Source organism: Crinia signifera, chromosome 1 (assembly GCF_055691185.1).
Source record: "Crinia signifera chromosome 1, ASM5569118v1, whole genome shotgun sequence".
NCBI lineage: Eukaryota > Metazoa > Chordata > Amphibia > Anura > Myobatrachidae > Crinia > Crinia signifera.
The window spans coordinates 319,699,853-319,718,513 of NC_139217.1; the positions used below are offsets into that span (position 1 = coordinate 319,699,853).

Consider the following 18,661-nt stretch of genomic DNA (forward strand, 5'->3'; position numbering starts at 1 on the left):
GAGTTTCTTCATGTAAAATACCCAATAGTGCTGTGGAGACCAATCACAGGAACCGATCTTTATCACTGCACATCCACACCCTCAGATGCAGATGGTGATAAATTCCCCCCTTAGTCTTTGTGGGGCCCCAAAAAGGCACAGGCCCCCTAGGCTTCTGCCTACTCTGTAGTCCAGAACTGCTATGGGGCCCAGGAGATGTGGACTGTTGCTGGAGACTGCCTGATCTGCAGGGCCATTTTTTAAACTATAACAGGAGGCTGCATGCAATGTCACAGTGCCAACACCCAGTTCCTGTCACTGGAGGAGCCAGCACTTTGGTGTTACCCCTTGATGGGTGACACCTACACCTTCTAGTGATCCAACTGACAAAATATTAACAGTGTTGGGACATTGTGCTACTGATATTAACAAAATTATAGTGCTAAATAGGTTTAGTCACTTCTGCAAATGAGCCATGGGAGGTTGGGGAGAAGGGGAGGATGTTAGTGGGGGATTATTCTTATTCATGGCATTTCAAAATACAGGATCTCTATTCACAGTTAAATTGGGTGGATTACTGGTTTTTATATTACAGCTTGCATAGACTGTGAATTCCAGCACTACAAGACCTACTTGTTCTGTATAAATTGATTGTGGTTTGGTATATAGCTATAGCAATCTCAAGAGAAAGTTCATTAAAATTAATGTGTCTGTAATTATGTTAATTCATGGGCCAGTTGTCGTGTCATATATTATTTACTGTTTGAAATGCCCGTTATTGAATTACATGAGTCATAGCTTCTAAGATAAAACTGTTAGATTCTATTTGAAAATGATTCTTAAGACATATATTTCTCTATACTCTTTTAATAAGAGGAAAACATAATGAATATACATCTTTCACAGTAAAATTAGGATAATAAATTCTACTTTTAAGGGCTCTAATAGTTCTCAAGTGTGTGTCAGTATATACATTAGTAGAAATACAGTTATTGTATTTAACTTATTACCCATAGTTATTGTATCTGTTTAGGATAACAACTGGAAAACGATTGGATAATTCATTACACACACCCCACCGCACCCATTGCTCTAAACCAGTCACTCCCAACCTTGGTCCTCATGGCACACAAATGCTGTGTACACACGGTACAATTTGCCCTTGGATTTTGACTATATAGTAAAATAGAATCAGGATTGCATAGACATCAAATGGAGATCAAACATGTTTTTAACCTTTCGATTCCATTTCGATGCCAATGCCAGGGACTAGTCAGCTTTAGGCATTTGCCTAGGGTGTTCTCCCCCTTGATGATATGGGGGTTAGCGGTAACTCTCTCCCCCCCACCTTAGAGCAACTTCGCGGCCACCGTCACATCACCTATCCTCCCCGCCCCCCCGTGGAGTGACTCATCACTCACTAGGCTGGGGTGACACCCGCACACCACACACTGCGTGCCCTGTCTCCTGTAGTCTCCTGCAGTGCACGCACACACCCACATCCTGCCATGTGGAGGGACCCGGCAGCAGCAGCCCGGGTCCTGGATGGTATGGAGGTGAGCACTAACTCTCTCTCCCCCCCCCCCCCACGCTGCATCGCCCAGTAACCCCCCCCCCGAGCCGCACATCAACACAAATCCCACCTGATTTAAACTATATGCATATACCCCATGGTATGTCCAGACCATTACTTTGTGCCCACACATTAAATCCTCATACTTCATAGATTATAATTCTGGTCCTCTCATAATGTGGATTTACTGTACCAATGATTGTATCTGCCACTATACTAAAAGTGAATTCTTCTGCAATGATTGGTGCTAAAGGGAAGTTATGTCACATCTGTCACACAAGCTCTGGTCATACCATAGTATACAAATGTAAAGTATGTTTGACAATCTGTGATTTATGTTACATTATAATAGTACCTCAGAATTGTGAATTTCAAATGAACTGTGCAGCAGGTATAATTTATTCTGCATATTGTTTAATTGAATATGCATTTAGGAATATATTCAATTGATGCCGGATCCATTCTGAAATTATTTTGCAGGAATGGATCCAGCATCCAGTATTCAATGCAGCAGTCAAATCCAACGTCGGATTTGACCGCTGATGGATGCTCACCCGGCCGGCATGTGGACTGGGTGATCACGGCGGCAGGTGGCGATCGGAGCCGGGATGGGTTGCTGTCGAAATGACCCAGCAATTTGACCTTGGGTACAAGAAGGGTTAAACCGGGGTTGCCATCTGTATAGTGAGTGACCCAGGATTATTGTAAATGTGCCGGACCCGGGTTAAACCGACCCGGCTTTTCAATATGAAAGTGGCAGTTACTGCCTGTGTATATTGCAGAGCGACTAGATGTGTCACTTTGTATCATAGACTTGGGGCTCTTGGAAAGAATTTTATAACATTCTAAGTTAGCATTATAATAAACGAATGTGCTACATTAGACTATTCAAATAACAAACATATACACACATTTCCCATACCATATGCTGTTATTTTACAGGTATACAACATGTAGTATATAGTGTATAGCTACTCTCACCCGGCGGCTGTAGGTGTGGGTGGCAGTGGGAGGGTGCGGATGGCGACGGACAGGAGGATGGCGCCATGTAAGATGCTGCTGCTCACCAGGCGCTGTCCTCCCTGCCTCAATCCAGCATCTTTTTATGTTGGATATAGATTGACGGCATCACAGCCAAAATCTTTCGTTTTGGCTGTGTTTCCATCAAAAACAGGTGGATTAGCGGCTATTCCATCTATACACCTAGAAACATTTCGACCTGCTGAAAAAAACAGCTAGCATCGAATAGATCGGAATCCCTTCCGATCTATTCATGTAGAAAATTGCCTTCTTTTCGCCAAGATGGCAGTTTCGACATGCATTGAATATACCCCTTTATGATAAATCCTATAGAAATAAAGATTGCCTTTCATAACAAACATTTTGCTTGAGATTTATTGTACAGTATAGCTTTGGCATTCAGTATTTGTATTTATTACTAAATATTTTTATATGTTGGATCTCCTAATTGGAATTTAAGTACAGTATGCAGCTTATTGTATGCCAATGTTGAAATTGATTAGACTGATCAATATATAGTTATTCATATGTATGGATAATTATTTGTAGAGTCCATTTCTATTTCACTGAGGTTCATTTTAAAATTGATTGGATTTTGGGCCTAATTCAGGTTAGTTTGCAACAGCAAACTTCTTCTTTAATGGACAAAACCATTAAAGGTTGTGTCCAGGTATATGGTGAGGTATATGGTGAGGTATATGGTTTCTGTGCAGGGTAAATACTGGCTGCTTTATTTTTACAATGAAATGTAGAATTCAGTTTGAACACACCCCACTCAAACTCTCTCTGCACATGTTACATTTGCCCAACTTGCTGTGCACATGGTTTTGTCCATTAAAGAAGGCGTTTGCTTTTGCAAACCAACCTGAATCACCCCTTTTGTTTTATATCACTATAAAAGGCACAACTATCTATATATTAATTTTTTTACATAGGACCCTCATATTTATATTATTTACTGAACCATTTATTTTAAGCAATAATCCTCATGTTTAGGCCAATATTTTCAGATTAAATTAAAATGTCTATTAAATATAAACTTTTCCAGATGACAAGCTTTCATAGTCATTCTCTTTATAAGGAATACAAACGCTTCCTACTGCAGCACCAAGTACTGTAGGATAGATCAAAACTCCTTCTATTATACTGGTAAGCTAAGTCAATTCCTCTAATCAAGTATTAATACTTTCGAAACCCATGAAACAGCAATATTTGTAAAAATAAAATGTGCTTTAAACCTTATTACAGTCAGCTTCAAAAAACAAAATATTTCTACAGTAACTTACTTTCCTTATGCTGAATTCGGGATTTTTTACAGTGATAAGCAATTTCCTGTTTGCAGTGCACAGAATTGTTAATTGTAGCCTGGAGCTGCTCCATATCAGCAGAATACTTGAAATTCATTGCATGGGGGTTTTCCCGATTAGAACTTTTCACCTTGTTCAGGTCTGTATTGTTGTGATGTAATATACTTATTGCTATGTCTAGTTAAATTGAGAGAGAACACAGCACGTTATATACAGCATAACTAAAAATATTGCAGTTTCTTGATTTTTTTAATATAGATTTACACCAGGCATGTACAAACTATGGCCCTCCAGCTGTTGTGAAACTACAAGTCCCATGATGCCTTGCCACGGGTTTGCTTTTAGCCAAAACTGTGGCAAGGCATATGGGACATGTAGTTTCACAATAGCTGGAGAGCCATAGTTTGGATATGCCTGACTTACACAATAATGAACAATATTTTAATGACACACTTCCATTGAGGCTATAACTACAGTATAATGTCAACAACAGAAACCACTTAAACCGCATATTAACACTTTAAACCAGTGGTTCCGAAAGATATTTGAGTCATGGGGGCAGATGTATTAAGCCTGGAGAAGAGATAAACTGGAGATAAAGTGGAGATAAAGTGAAAAGAGATAACGCATCAGCCAATCAGCTGTGTTTGAAATATGACCAGTGGGAGTTGATTGGCTGGAGCATTATCTCATTCCACTTTATCTCCATTTTATCTCCAGTTTATCTCTTCTACAGGCTTAATACATCTGCCCCATGGTGCCTTATGCTATCAGATTTTGTCCTGACACCCGTAGGCTTAAAGTTTCTCATTAAGATATTCAGAAAAAATATATTGAGCTCACAGGTTCACTTACATGGTTGTGCTTTTGCTTGTCTCCATATTTTATGATTGCCAGCCCCAGCACTGGATTTACCTATCACATGAAGTATAAATTATTTGATTTGGTCCTAGACCAAATCCATGGCAGCCATGCAGGTGGCACCTAGTTAGAGAACCACTGATTTAAACTACAAAGGATACACTGACACTCACGTTCCGATGAAATACTGGAATGACAGTGGCTGCCTTTTTTAAATATAGGAAAAAGCTTGTGAGCTTTCGAGCATGAGAAATAATCCTTTGGCACAATTTACTTATTTAAAATTGTCAATATATATATTTATTCTAACAATGGAAGTCTGCACCTCAGATTTGACCTTCAAGATTTAACCCATTTGTTAAACAAAGTAATGGAGCTGATATCTAATAAAGGCAAAACGTTTTTGACCCTAGATGAACAACATTTTATATGATGATATCCTCTAGACATCAGAGTTGTGTTTTATTTATCACCTTAACAATGAAACACATTAGAAAACTGTACAATGTATTGGTCCCAGTTGGAGCTATTTACCTGATAACTTTGCAACTGTGCACTATGTTCATTCATTAAAACATTGGCGCTTAAGAAAATCCAACCATTGGAGGCAACCAATTAATTGTGTTAATTCTCTTGTGGTCACTTACTGTAGTTTCAAATTCAATTCAATTTGAACCATTGCTGACAGTACAATATGCATAAAGACTACACCAGTAAACATAAAAGTTCTATGTAAAACAGTATGTTTTGCTGCAGATAGTGGGTCTGATTCCGATATGTATGGTGTCCAGCAGCCACAGACAAGCAGATGTACAATATCATACAACTAATATGCTAATGCATTAGGAGATGTCTGTACCTGAAGTCACAATGGATCATTTATGGGCTTACATAATAAAATGAATAGGCCCATTGTTCAATGTTCTATGGATGACTTTGAGTTCTGACACGTGTTGTGGATTCAGCATTGATCACTAATGTGAGAATTTGCAGTGAACTGCAAGGAGTAAGATGCTGCCCGGACAAAAAAAGAGTAACCATCCTTTGAAAAATTGCGAGAGAATTGTGAGAGGCTCAACTTCCACTTGCAAATCCATTTGGAAGTCACAAACCAACCAAAAGGACTTTTACTGTCTGTGGCAATGTGAGTAAGTCTGAGGCTTTCACTGATCTGCGACTGTGACAGGCTGGAAGTCTTCTTTGCTGACATCACAAAAGCCTGGGCAATGGAAAATGTCAGGTTTCCACCCCAAAACAGCGAAACTGCAAGAGGATTACAATTGAGATCCATAAGCCTTTTCTGTCACTCTTTCCCCTTGCGTATGTGCAATTCAATTCAATCGCTATGCATGCATTCGATAATTGCTCGATTTGTGAATTCTCACATTAGTGATCAAATCTGAATCAGGCCCAGAGTTTGTTTCAAGAACAATTCACTTGCAGATAATTATTATAGGAGAGAGCCTTGAAACAGAGTTTGGAACAAATATAACTTAGTACCAGACTTATTTACATAAGAAGCTTTGAAAAAATGTGGTATTAGTTTTTAATCCTAACACAAATATTAGTTATTTTATTGATATTTAAGGATTCACATCAACTTTTTGTTTTAATTGTGTTACTTATTTTGTGGGCTACTTACTTACATACATTGTTTGATTTTTATATTTATGTGGGTATGGATCATAAGATAGACAGTGTCATAGTCAATAGGTCAACACCCAAAGGTTGACATGCACAAGGTCAACATTGGATAAAGGCTGGTATGCACAAGGTTGTCATTAACAAAAGGTTGGAGCAATCAAAAGATCGAAGTGTGGATGGACTACAGCAATAAGGGCATAACTGTATGCAGTGAAACCTATGGAATTGGCCACAAGAGTCAAAACCAAGAGCTAGAAAGCGGTTTGGAGGGCCAAATACAAGTCCCATTAAAGTCATAAGACAGACACACAAATGGAAAAAGTCTCTCTTGATCTTTCCAGACAGGGACAAATAATGGTATGGTAATCCAAAGCCAGGAAGAGATTGTTGAAGCTTGTGGCAAAAATCCTACCAAAAGGAATCAAACAAATGATGAAATTGAACAATCCTTTCCTATAAGTCTAGCGGGATGCGGTCAATATGCCGGCAGTCGGAATCCCGACGCCGGAATCATGACCGCTGCAATGTCGGCACTTTGTCCCTCTATGGGTGTACACAACACCCATAGAGGGAGAATAAAATAATGTGCCGAGTGTAGCAAGGCACTGGGCCCACTGCATGGTGGGTTCAGCGAGCCCGCAAGGGGGGCGATCCACGGCCCCCCTTGTCGGCATTGTGGTGATATTTCGACCGCTGCAATTCCGACCACTGGCATATCATACCAGACCCAGTCTAGCAATAGGCTTTGCACAATTTTGGTATCTTTTTTGATGATAACAAAGAGCAACACTGGATCGTATGAGGCCCATTGCCAAAGTGCAACAACTACATAGAAGAACCTTTAGTGTTATCTTACATATCAGGAACTCTGCACTTTTTAAAAGGAATTGCAAAGAAAATAGCAATTGCACTGTACACAGTGGGGTTAACCAGATAGACCAACATAAAGAACATCATTGAGTAAGGGAGGTATCTCAGTTTCCTGGTTCCAGCACACATACACTAATGAAATTAGCTAATGAAACTCTAAATCAGACATGTCCAACCTGCGGCCCTCCAGCTGTTGTGAAACTACACATCCCAGAATGCCTTGCAATAGTTTTAGCATTCCCTAATAGCAATACTATGGGAAGGCATACTGGGATGTGTAGTTTCACAACAGCTGGAGGGCCGCAGGTTGGACATGCCTGCTCTAAATCAAAGGATTAACTAATGTATGGCAAGAGCAGAATCAAAATATTTATGGCACATGCAACAAACCCTCTGGAATCGCATTGTCGACATACTTACCCAGTGGATAAGAAAGAACTTGGATCAATCAATGACTGTCATAAATCAATATACATTATAAGAATGAAGATTAAGATCAGGCAAAGGTGTTAGCAAATGGTCCCAATCAGTCTTCCCTTATGCACCTCTTTCCCATTATGGGACAAATCAGCAACTGACCACAAATTGTTTGCACAAGGAAAACTACTTTAGCAATGTGCAAAACCAGAAGTGGAAAACAAGCAGAAAAACTGACTCAAAAATGTATCCTCCACTTGGACATGTCATCCTTGGTACATGAGACTGGGCATTACATAGACACTGTATTGTCTGTAGGCCACAGTAGTGGGAGGGGATAGGGTTCTTCTGAATTTCAAGTGACAATCTTTAATAGGGTGAGAAATGCTGCAAGGCAAGTGGTTGAAAACAACTCAGTGTACTGTACCTAGATTACGCATACTGTTGAAAACATAGCAATTCTCTTTAAATATGTTATCCTTGGCGGAAAAAACCCCCCAGAAAAAGCAATTGAATGCCAAGATAACCAAACCATCCTGCTTCCAATTAAATTCTTTGTACTTTTATAGAAGAAGAAGAAGCATCCCGAGATGATATAAAATGCCATGTACTAAATGGGGATAATGAATCACATTTACCTAAAAACATGAAAAAACAGTAAATTACAGTGATGCTCATGTACTTCAAGCTTCCTTTCAAGTTAAACAGCCATCCTAGTCGTGCCATGTCATGGTGCACCTCATTAGCGCTAGGCATCTTTTTTGCAACATATTTCATTAAAAGAGCAAATAGGATGCATGAGCAGTTTCTGCTGATTAAAATTAAATGTGACATGCTATATTCAGTGTGGCTGTATTTGTAAATGAAATGATAACATTCCATTGTTAATGCAGATATACCAACAGTCATACACTAAATATATGCATGTTGCATATCAATTTAATCAGCAGAAGCTGCATGTGCACCAAGACAAGGTGCATTTTAACAGAAATAGTTGCAAAAAAAGATGTTGGATGCTAAAGAGTAATATGGAGCTCATGCATTATGTATAACTCGACTTCTATCGTATGGAGGATAGATGTACTGTATATGAAGACATCTGTAGTTGCTATTGGATTTAAGCTTCCACCCTAATGACTCAGATTAACTTTGCAGCTTCCAAAAACTTTGATGTCCATTAGAATTCCTCATAACCTGAAAAAACCTCAGCAACTATATCCATAGGGCCCATCTTCATGTCTACACTACTGCTTTGCTGTATAAATTCCAGTTTTCAAACTAGCTCACATTTCCTACACCTTCACCAAGATTGTCAATAACTACTGTACCACTAACTGTGAAATAAAACAGTGTATCTAAAAACCCTTTCAAGGTCATTCGACAACTTACTATCAAGAGCACCTGAAGAGGCAATAGGAGCAATACACAAGATGCCAGCAGCTATAGGAAAGGCCTTAATTGGACATTCCCAACACTGTCCTCTGAAAAAGGAAATGGAGAGACAACATCCTACATATATATACAGCACCAAGTCAGGACACTGAAACGACAAAAAAGCAGCAAGCATTGCAAATCAAAGACTACAAAACTGCAAGAGATTTTTTATCAGAGTGCTACATGGTGGAAGCCAAAGTCAAAGCCACTAATCCATCTGTTTCTGGGGGGGGCACTATGCCAAAACAGGCAAAAACCAACCCTAGCATCCTTGCTATTGCAGAGATATCTAAAGGAGGCAAGCTTCCAATGGAAGACAAATTTCTACCAAGCATATTTCTGTGCTTCATTCCCTATATCCCAATATCATCTGAATGGGAATTACTAATATGTCTTGCACCATTGCTTTTATTGTCTATAGTCTGAACAATACTTTCAGACCCTGAATAACAAAGAATCACTATCAGTAATGGAAAACGCAGTCCTCCCCATATGGAGCAATGTCTAGCACCATCCAAGGTCATGTTGCTCTTTCTCTTGCAGTCCACACTTCTAACTACTGTATAATGAGAATTGGCCTCTGGCACATGCTTTACAGAGAGCTTAGCCTCTACTCAAGTCCTCTCATGAGCATGGTGTCATGATTGTGATGTCTTGGTTCCAGCCACAGGAGACACAGATAGGATAATAGCTGCCATATAAATGGGGACAAGCCAAAATGCAGCTGTTATCCCTGAGAACAGCTGACCATTTTAGTGGAAAAGATCAAAATACTTCAGGCCCATATGTGCATCCCACAGATAATGGGTGACATTAACCAGGAGCCCTGGACACATCCCCAGGAGTATTCAAAACTCCTCTATTGCTTGGGCTAGGCATGTAAGAAAGAAATAACAAGTACTGTAAAAGAATAAGAAATTAAACCCAAAGAAAAGAAAAAAGTAAGCATAGAAATTTAGAGAGGACAGAATGAATATAAAAAAGAAATCCGATAACAAATCCAAATAAGGAACAGTACTATAATAAACCCCAAACTATTAACCGAATCTCTCCCTCATAACACTGTTTCTTAACACAACTGATCAGACCACTACGTCTGGACAGAAGAGGACACGTCAAACGCAGTGGCATTCTCTGAGGTCCATCTCTGGTCGCTGATGAAAACGGAAAACACAGAGCAATATGATTGCTGAGCAATATATTGCTAGCAATATATTGCCAGAGACCATATTGCTCCATGAGTACACAGCTTAACTGATATAATTAAACTGATTGAGGATCTGCCAGTATATATATATCAAATGTAAAGAAGGACTTCACCTGGTATAACCTGGTATATGGACTAATAGTTGGACATTAATGATTTATATAAAGCTATAATGTTAATAATAATGCTATAATGTTAATAGTTAATGATTAATGATATAAATCATTAATGATTTATATAATGCTATAATGTTAATAGTTAATGTAAGTCCTTGAATGTATATTTCAAATACAATAAAATATTCAGAATACTGATTACCTGTCATATTACAGTATACCATGAATGGTTCTAGAGAGCCACTTCCATCAGAATCAACATAGTAGAATGCAGATGAGTTCCCTTTATGCTTATATGCTTCACATGATTGTTCATAAATAGCTGAAAAAGAAAAGTCACTTGTGTGCCTCATTTTCTAACATTGTATATTAATCAACACAGTAATATTTATTTTTCACATTAAAATCAAAACAAATATGTTTTATTTATTTTTTAGCATTCATATTCACTATTGCTATTGCTTTACTTTACACCTCTCTGCAACAACAGCTCTCATTAATTTGTACATTTACCTCTCCTGAATCTGCTGTTTCCCACCTGTACCAGACTCTTGAAACAGCCCTTGATGAAGTGTCTCCAGCTTCCCATTACACCCCAAGCAGGCTTAGATGCCAGCCATGGCACTCCAAAATACCAAGACAACTACAAAATCAGTCATGTAAAGTAGAACACCAATGGCGTAAATCTCGTAATCTGACTGATTTCCTCACATATAAGTCTATCTATCACTCCTACTGCAATGCTTTGGACACTGCCAAACAAACATACTTCCAATCTCTCATCTCTTCTCATGGCACCAACCCCAAGTGACTTTTTAACACATTTAAGTCGCTTCTGTATCCTCCCACTCTTCCTCCACCGGCTACCATCAGTGCACAAGAACTTGCCTCCTACATTTAGGACAAGATTGATAACATCCTAGGTGAAATGGTATGCTCTTCCACAACCTCTAACCCACTTTCTTCCCCACCTGAACCCTCTGGTACTTTCCCTTCCTTTGAGCTGACAAATGAAAAGGAAGTATCCACATTCTTCTTATCCTCCTACTCCAATACCTCTCCCCTTGATCTCCTGTGATTTTCCCAACCGTAACAAAAATCTGCAATCTCTCTTTTGCTACTGGTACTTTTCCATCTCTGTTTAAACATGCAGTGATTACTCCCATTCTGAAAAAAACACAATACTGACCCTAACTTTCTCTCTAACTACCGCCCTATCTCTTCGGTCCCATGCCTCTCCAAACTACTTGAGACACTTGTCTACTTTCGCCTCACACACTTTCTTAACTCTCACACCATATTAGACCAACTTGAGTCAGGCTTTTATTCCCAACACTCCTCTGAGACAGCACTGACTAAAGTGGTGAATGATCTGATAACTGCTAAGTTTAAAGGCCTTTACTCACTTCTTATTCTTCTAGATCTTTCTTCTGCATTTGACACTGTTTATCACACTCTTCTCATACAAATGCTGCAATCCCTAGGTCTTAATGATACAGCTCTTTTCTGGTTCTCATCTTACCCATCTGATCGCTCTTTCATTGTTTGCTTCTTTGACTCCACCTCCTCTTCACTACCTCAGTTTTAGGTCCTCTGCATTTATCAATCTATACCTCATCTCTTGGCAAACTTATCAGCTCTCTCAGATTTCAGTATCACTTGTATGCGGATAATACTATACTAAATCTAGCTATCAACCCCAGAATTGTCACCAGTGGTCTTGGCCCGAGTATCTTATCCTGGATGTCTTCCCACCACCTCAAACTCAATATTTCCAAAACAGAATTACTTATATTCCCATCAGCCAAGAATATTTACCACCCTGATATCTCCATAACTGTTGACAATTCGACACTCTACCCTACCCCACAAGCTTGATGCCCAGTTGTCATCATTGACACATTCAATCGGCTTCCAAATCATGTTAAATGCATCTAAAAAAACCTATCCAAAAAACGACCCTATCTCACACAAGACACTACTTAATCTCTTATCCATGCACTCATTATATCCCGCATTGATTATTGCAATAGTCTCCTAACTGGTCTTCCTAAGAACAGACTCTTGCCACTGCAATCCATTTTAAATGCTGCTGGTAGGCTGATCTTCCTAGCAAGACGCTCTTTGTCTGCTGATCCGCTCTGCCAGTCCCTCCATTGGTTGAGAGAGTTCTGGCATCGCATAGCTATAGGTGCAAAACATCCAGATACACTTTCGTAAAAAACAAAATAACAAGAACATAGTTTTTAAATATGATGTTAAATAGAGGGAAGCCCTACATCCAGCAAGAATGCACATCTGTACTGGATTTGTTGCTTTTCTCCCTAAAATAAGTAGAGCCTATTAAGGTATTTGTTACTTTTTGTCAGTCTACCCACATTTCTAGATACAGATAAATACTCACGATAATGACAAGTTGCTCCTGTATATCCTGTATCTGAGCAATTACAGTGAAAATCATTCCAAGTTTGTGAACATTTTCCTCCATGTTCACAGTAATTTGGAAAACATCTAAAAAAGAAAGAGAATGAAATAAAGTTTAATTCTCAACAATTTCTTAAAATAAAAAGTTGGAAATATCTGCACTGGGGTCAGCTGCATGCAAAAAAGAACAAGCACATTTTATGACACTAATTTGGAGTAATATTGAAATGTAAAATATAAAATATACTGACTACAGCTCATTAAGAAGAACAAAAGTGATAGCATATTTCAAAATTGCAGCTGTAAATGTCATCCTCAGCAATATTATGGCTCATAATTTAATACGCCAATATAACACACAATAATGAGCCATGTAGAAATAATTTTCTCGCTTTTTAGATATGATTAGCAGCCGATCAATCACGGATGTTAATTGCTATTATAAAAAGACTATAGAAAAAAATCTAAAATAGATATATTTTTCAATATATGATGCACATAATTCCATACTGCATTTTGCACGTGTTCTAATAAAAAGGGTTTATTACTAATTTGACATATTAAAGTTGACATTTTTCTTATATATTACATATAAGTGTTTAAAATACACTGGTAAATTTTGAAACAATTTGGCAGAGTTTTATATAATGATGAAGCTGAACATATCTATTCTTAAATGCCTGTTGTGAGATATTTCTATTATAACATTATTAACACTATATTTTTAAAATGTTGAAAATATTGATAACATTTCTGCCTACAATATTGGAATTCTTGTTTGCAACTATGTACTGTAAAATGTATCTTTTTCTCACTTGGAAGTGAGAGTTTTGTTGAAATTTACTAAGATGAATTCGTAGAAAAAAATCGTATTTTCATAGGAAAATACAATTTTTTTTGGCGTATTTGTATTTTTGGCATTTACTATGCCAAAAATACGAATTTTAGTATTCGTATTGATGGAACATTCATATTTGTATTTACAAATACGAATGAATACACAATCGATAGAATACAACAGAAATCACCATTCTTTTGAATGGTGATTCCTGATTTACTAAGCGGCTAATTAGTGTAAAACGGACGCGAATGGCCGGGCAAATACGCCAGGAAAATACACTTTATTTTCCTGTCGTATTTGCAGGCCTCAGTGTAAAAAAGGTAAAATAAATAAATGGCGTGGGGTCCCCCCCCACAGCCGTAACCAGCACCAGGCTGAAAGAGCCCGGGGCTGGTAATAAAAAATCAGGAAACCAACCAAATATGGGTTCCCAGATTTTTTTAAACCAGCCCCAGGCTGCAGGGCTGGGGCTGGTTCCCAAAATATGGGGGACAAAATGACTAGGGGTCCCCCGTATTTTAAGAACCAGCCCCAGGCCCAACCAGCCAGCAGGTTTATGCCACAGCCGCCACGGCTCTTGTCAAAAAAACAAACCAGCTACCCAAACCAAACTGAACTGAACAGAGCCGCACATGTGTTTGTTTACACCATGCGGCTCCGCCCCCGACTACTGCTATTGGCCGGCTTGCGGCACAGTGGCTCCTGATTGGCTGCTAGGTGCCGCAAGCCAGCCAATAGCTGTATTTGGGGGCAGAGCCACACGATGTAAACTAAGACATCGTGCGGCTCCTGTTCAGTTCGTTTTGGTTCGGGTAGTCAGTTTGTTTTTTGCCAAGAGCCATGGACTACTTCAGGATGGAAGAGGTCCATAGGACACTTGTAAGTATAATTTCCTTCCACAGGTTTCCCTATTGATTGCGTCGGACACCGAACCCGCGGACCCCCGGACCACCGGACACGGAGCCCCAGGACCAAGACATCGGACCCCCGGACCAGGACCAAAAGCTACCTATGGGCTCAAGATAGGTAAGTATCAGTATGTATGGGCTTTCGATGTAATAAAGCTTTATTTTTCTTGGGTGTCATTATGTTTATTTGACTATTTTACTACTGTAGAACTACAAGTGCCATTGGGCCCTTTCGTGCCCCACATGCTGGGACTTGTGGTTCTCCAAGTCCCAGCATGCAGGGGAGGCTTGCTGGGACTCATAGTTCCACAGTAAAAGACAATAGTTTCTTCTATTTTTTCACACTGAATCAGCCCGGTGACCACCGCTCCAGGGTCACCGGGGACAGCACCAGGCTTCAGCCTGGTCAGGTAAGTCCTGGAGGGGGGACCCCTTTATGGGGGGGTCCCCACTCCCCCAGGACCCCTGACCAGGCTGACTGGTCAGTAGGGTTAATGTTTTGGCCGCGTGACCTTATATAATAAGTGTCCCCCTGCTGTGGCATTACCCTGCTGGCTGGTTGGGCCTGGGGCTGGTTCTTAAAATACGGGGGACCCCTAGTCATTTTGTCCCCCATATTTTGGGAACCAGCTCTGGCCCTGGAGCCTGGGGCTGGTTTTAAAAAATCGGGGAACCCCTATTTGGTTGGTTTCCTGATATTTCATTACCAGCCCCGGCTCTTTCAGCCTGGGGCTGGTTACGGCTGTGGGGGGGAACCCACGCCACTTTTTAAATGTATTTATTTTACCATTTTTTTTTCACATTGCAGCCTGCACGGATATGACTAATCCGTGCAGACTGCCTGTACGAATTCGTATTAGCGGCCGTATATGCGGCCGGCTAATACAAATCATTACGCCATCGGAGGGTTAAAAGCAGTCATATTTGACTGCTTTGTAAGTTCCCCTACGGAACACGACTTTGCATTCAGCTGAAACAGCCGTATGCAGTCGTATACATTCGTATTAAGAATACGAATACAAAATTTCATATTCGTATTCTTAGTAAATTTCCCCCATTCTGTGAGCGTTCTCCTATTTTTAAAGCCATAATCATTTATACAGCAAAATCAAACCTGTAAATGAATACCACTTGAAAAAAAAATACAGACATCTCTCACAAAATCACTCGCTTTTAGATTCTCACACACTATAAAATTCCCCCAAATATACATGATCAATGTTAAGCCCATGCAATATTTTCCCAATACAATTTCACCTTGTGTGAATTCATCCCTAAGAATATATTTCTTTCCATGTTAAATATGTTGCTGTATACAGGTGCTATTCTATTGTGACACCATAACTGCCTGCAATGTGTGGACCCTACTTACGTTTATTGCCTTTTCTGTTTTCAGTAAAAATTTTCTATCCTTTAAATAATTACAGGCACCAGATACTCAAATGTATTTAACTAAAGATTACTAATAAACATTCTTACCCTCAGTCATAGCATGCTATGGCTCAATGCACACACACAACAGAGAAAATACACCAGAGTAAATTTGCTAAAGGGTGGTATTAGATTGGTTTGAAATCAATTTAAACTGTTATCAATTGCATATATGTTGACATAAATCTACATATTTATCATCTGTAGGGTTTAAGTGAATTTGATTTTGAACACAATGCACAAGGTTTGAACCTTTCAGCCCCCTTCGTCTTTTTTTATTTGAAGTAAGTAAGATATTTATTTTGTAGGACACTTCACATTTGTTTCCAAAAGGGCAAATGTACTAACACTGCCCTTCTCTAAGGGGCATCCAGTATCTTACCACAGTGATGCATGATAAATCTGAGCTGAAATGTATTGCAAAGAATGTTCTCTACAGTGTGTTATGGTTTACTTAACACTCAGACAACATCTATCCAGCCTAGTGCTGACAATACAAAATGTTCTGTACAGGCATGGTACACATGAGAAACTGCATTCAACAACAACAGTCATGTGCAAAGATACTCATTTAGTGCTGATTCAACACATTTAATTCTACTCTAATTACTCTAGTCACCAATGCAATATCCCTGCCTATCTCTGTTTCACTGCATGTCTTTTACCATAATTATTCTACTTCATGTATTACAATCTAATTCCCAAGCAATTCACCTCAAAATTAAGCTGTCATTGTTAACCTTTTCTGTAGATGCTCCAGGGAATTCTAACCTTTCTGTTCAAGACTTTTTTCTACAAGCATTGGAACTAGGAGTTATAGCACCTCTTGGATCACTATAAATGTTCTTAACCAGTAAACCCATGTGTTCTTTACTGACTGGATCAATTGATTTTAATTACAGCAAAACCTTTAAGAAATAAAATAATTTATAAGTGCATTCATTATAAAGAAAAAAAAAACCATTGAGTTCTCATATAACATCTTAGACTTTGCTGTACTTTGTGATAATGGAAACCTATAAATTATATTTTTACATTAAACTGATAAATCTGTTTTATTGGCCCTTTGCTATACAATTAAGAATAGATTCCAAGGACAAACTCTTTTTCCTAAGGGCTGAGCTGAGTTAAAACAGATTTCTTTCAGTTTAAAAGTTGTTTTAGGGATCTAATAAAAGTCAACGGAGATTTAGTGTAAACATAGGATGAAGAGAAAAAGCAATTTTCAACTCACTTTAAGGTCATAAGGATATTATTGATGTGTTAAGCTATGAAAAACTGTACTGAGAAGAGTTTAAAGAAAACCAAACTTACAATAGAGCAGAGTCAAGCTTTGACCAAGGTTCACCACAGCAACTCAGAGAGAAATTAGGTCTCATGGGGAAATAACATTGAATGTTTCATACCCTAAACTTATACAAAGAATACATTCTGGCAGTCATTGGGGAACATTTCCTAATAAAAAATAAATGCACCTATGCAAAACCTTTTATCAGACAAAAATACATTTTTGACTTATCACATGTATCTATTAGAGAAAACCCACATTCTACTTCCCTATGTGTATTAGGGACGCTACTTCATGGTCTTTTCTACTGTATGACATTCGCTTGATCAAAAAGTTAAACACTTCTAGAACAACCTTTTGTTTCCGGAGTTGTCATGTTGCCCCTTATCCAAACATAATTAAATAAGCTGGTTACACACCTATACAATCAACAGCCTGTTCTCCCAACATCTGGAGAAGGGATGTTGATTGTAATGGTGTGTATGCAGTGTCAAGGCACGGGTGTTAGCTGAAAAGCAGTTTATAATGCTCCTGCAGAAAGACAATGGAGGTACACAGCGATATTTTGAGGAGAAATTAATTACCATGGGATAATAAAGTAAAATGTTATTTATTTAATTAATAAAATAATCAAAATGTAAACGACATAATTATAAAGCATAAAAATTGATTACACATGTAATAGGCATGAATGGTACTGCAATAGTCGTAGGCAGTCTCTCACATTGGTGTTAAATAGGTAGGTGCATAGTCCCATTCCTAATTTAATGCCAAGACCACTGGGATCAAGCAATCCCGCCGGACCAATGGTCACACTGTTTTTCCTGTCATCCCACTCGGCACCTTTTTGATCATTTAGTCCACTCTGTCTTGAATTCCTTCTATATGTAAATTCATAAATTTAATAAACTTTCCCTCATTCCAACATCAGTAATACAGGATATTTGAACTTTCTCTCCATTGCCTGCTCTTAGCCTGAGAACAAGCTAGACCAATCAAAAGATTATGTTGCAGTTAGGGTCTTCCCTTTTGAAAAAGCTATACCCAAAAAAATGGGATGAGACAATTGCGGAATTATATATATATATATATATATATATATATATATATATATATATATATGTGTGTGTATGCACTTTAGAAGGAGATAGTGGGGGCCTTGAAAAAGGTCTGTTGGCAGACCGAAACGTTGGCCCTAGGCCCACTGTCATGCACTTTGCACTTTATTGGATGTGGTGATATGGAATAAAAATTCTTTTGAAGAAAGACCGGTGAGTGTCCTCATCTCTGTGGCTGTATTGGAGAACTGGACTTGTCTGGGACCCCTGAGCTGACACCCCG

At 38.8% G+C, this 18,661-nt stretch overlaps 1 protein-coding gene across 2 annotated transcripts in view; it reads right to left on the bottom strand.

Moving 5' to 3' along the window:
* CNTNAP4 (contactin associated protein family member 4) overlaps positions 1-18,661 on the bottom strand; it is a 292,850-nt gene that overhangs the window by 66,273 nt on the left and 207,916 nt on the right. For both annotated transcript variants that reach the window (XM_083187307.1, XM_083187316.1), the window contains 3 exons: positions 12,833-12,939; positions 10,631-10,750; positions 3,859-4,056 (listed from right to left, as the gene is read on the bottom strand). In XM_083187307.1, the coding sequence (XP_083043433.1) occupies positions 3,859-4,056; positions 10,631-10,750; positions 12,833-12,939 (425 nt within the window). The remainder of the gene's footprint in view (positions 1-3,858; positions 4,057-10,630; positions 10,751-12,832; positions 12,940-18,661) is intronic.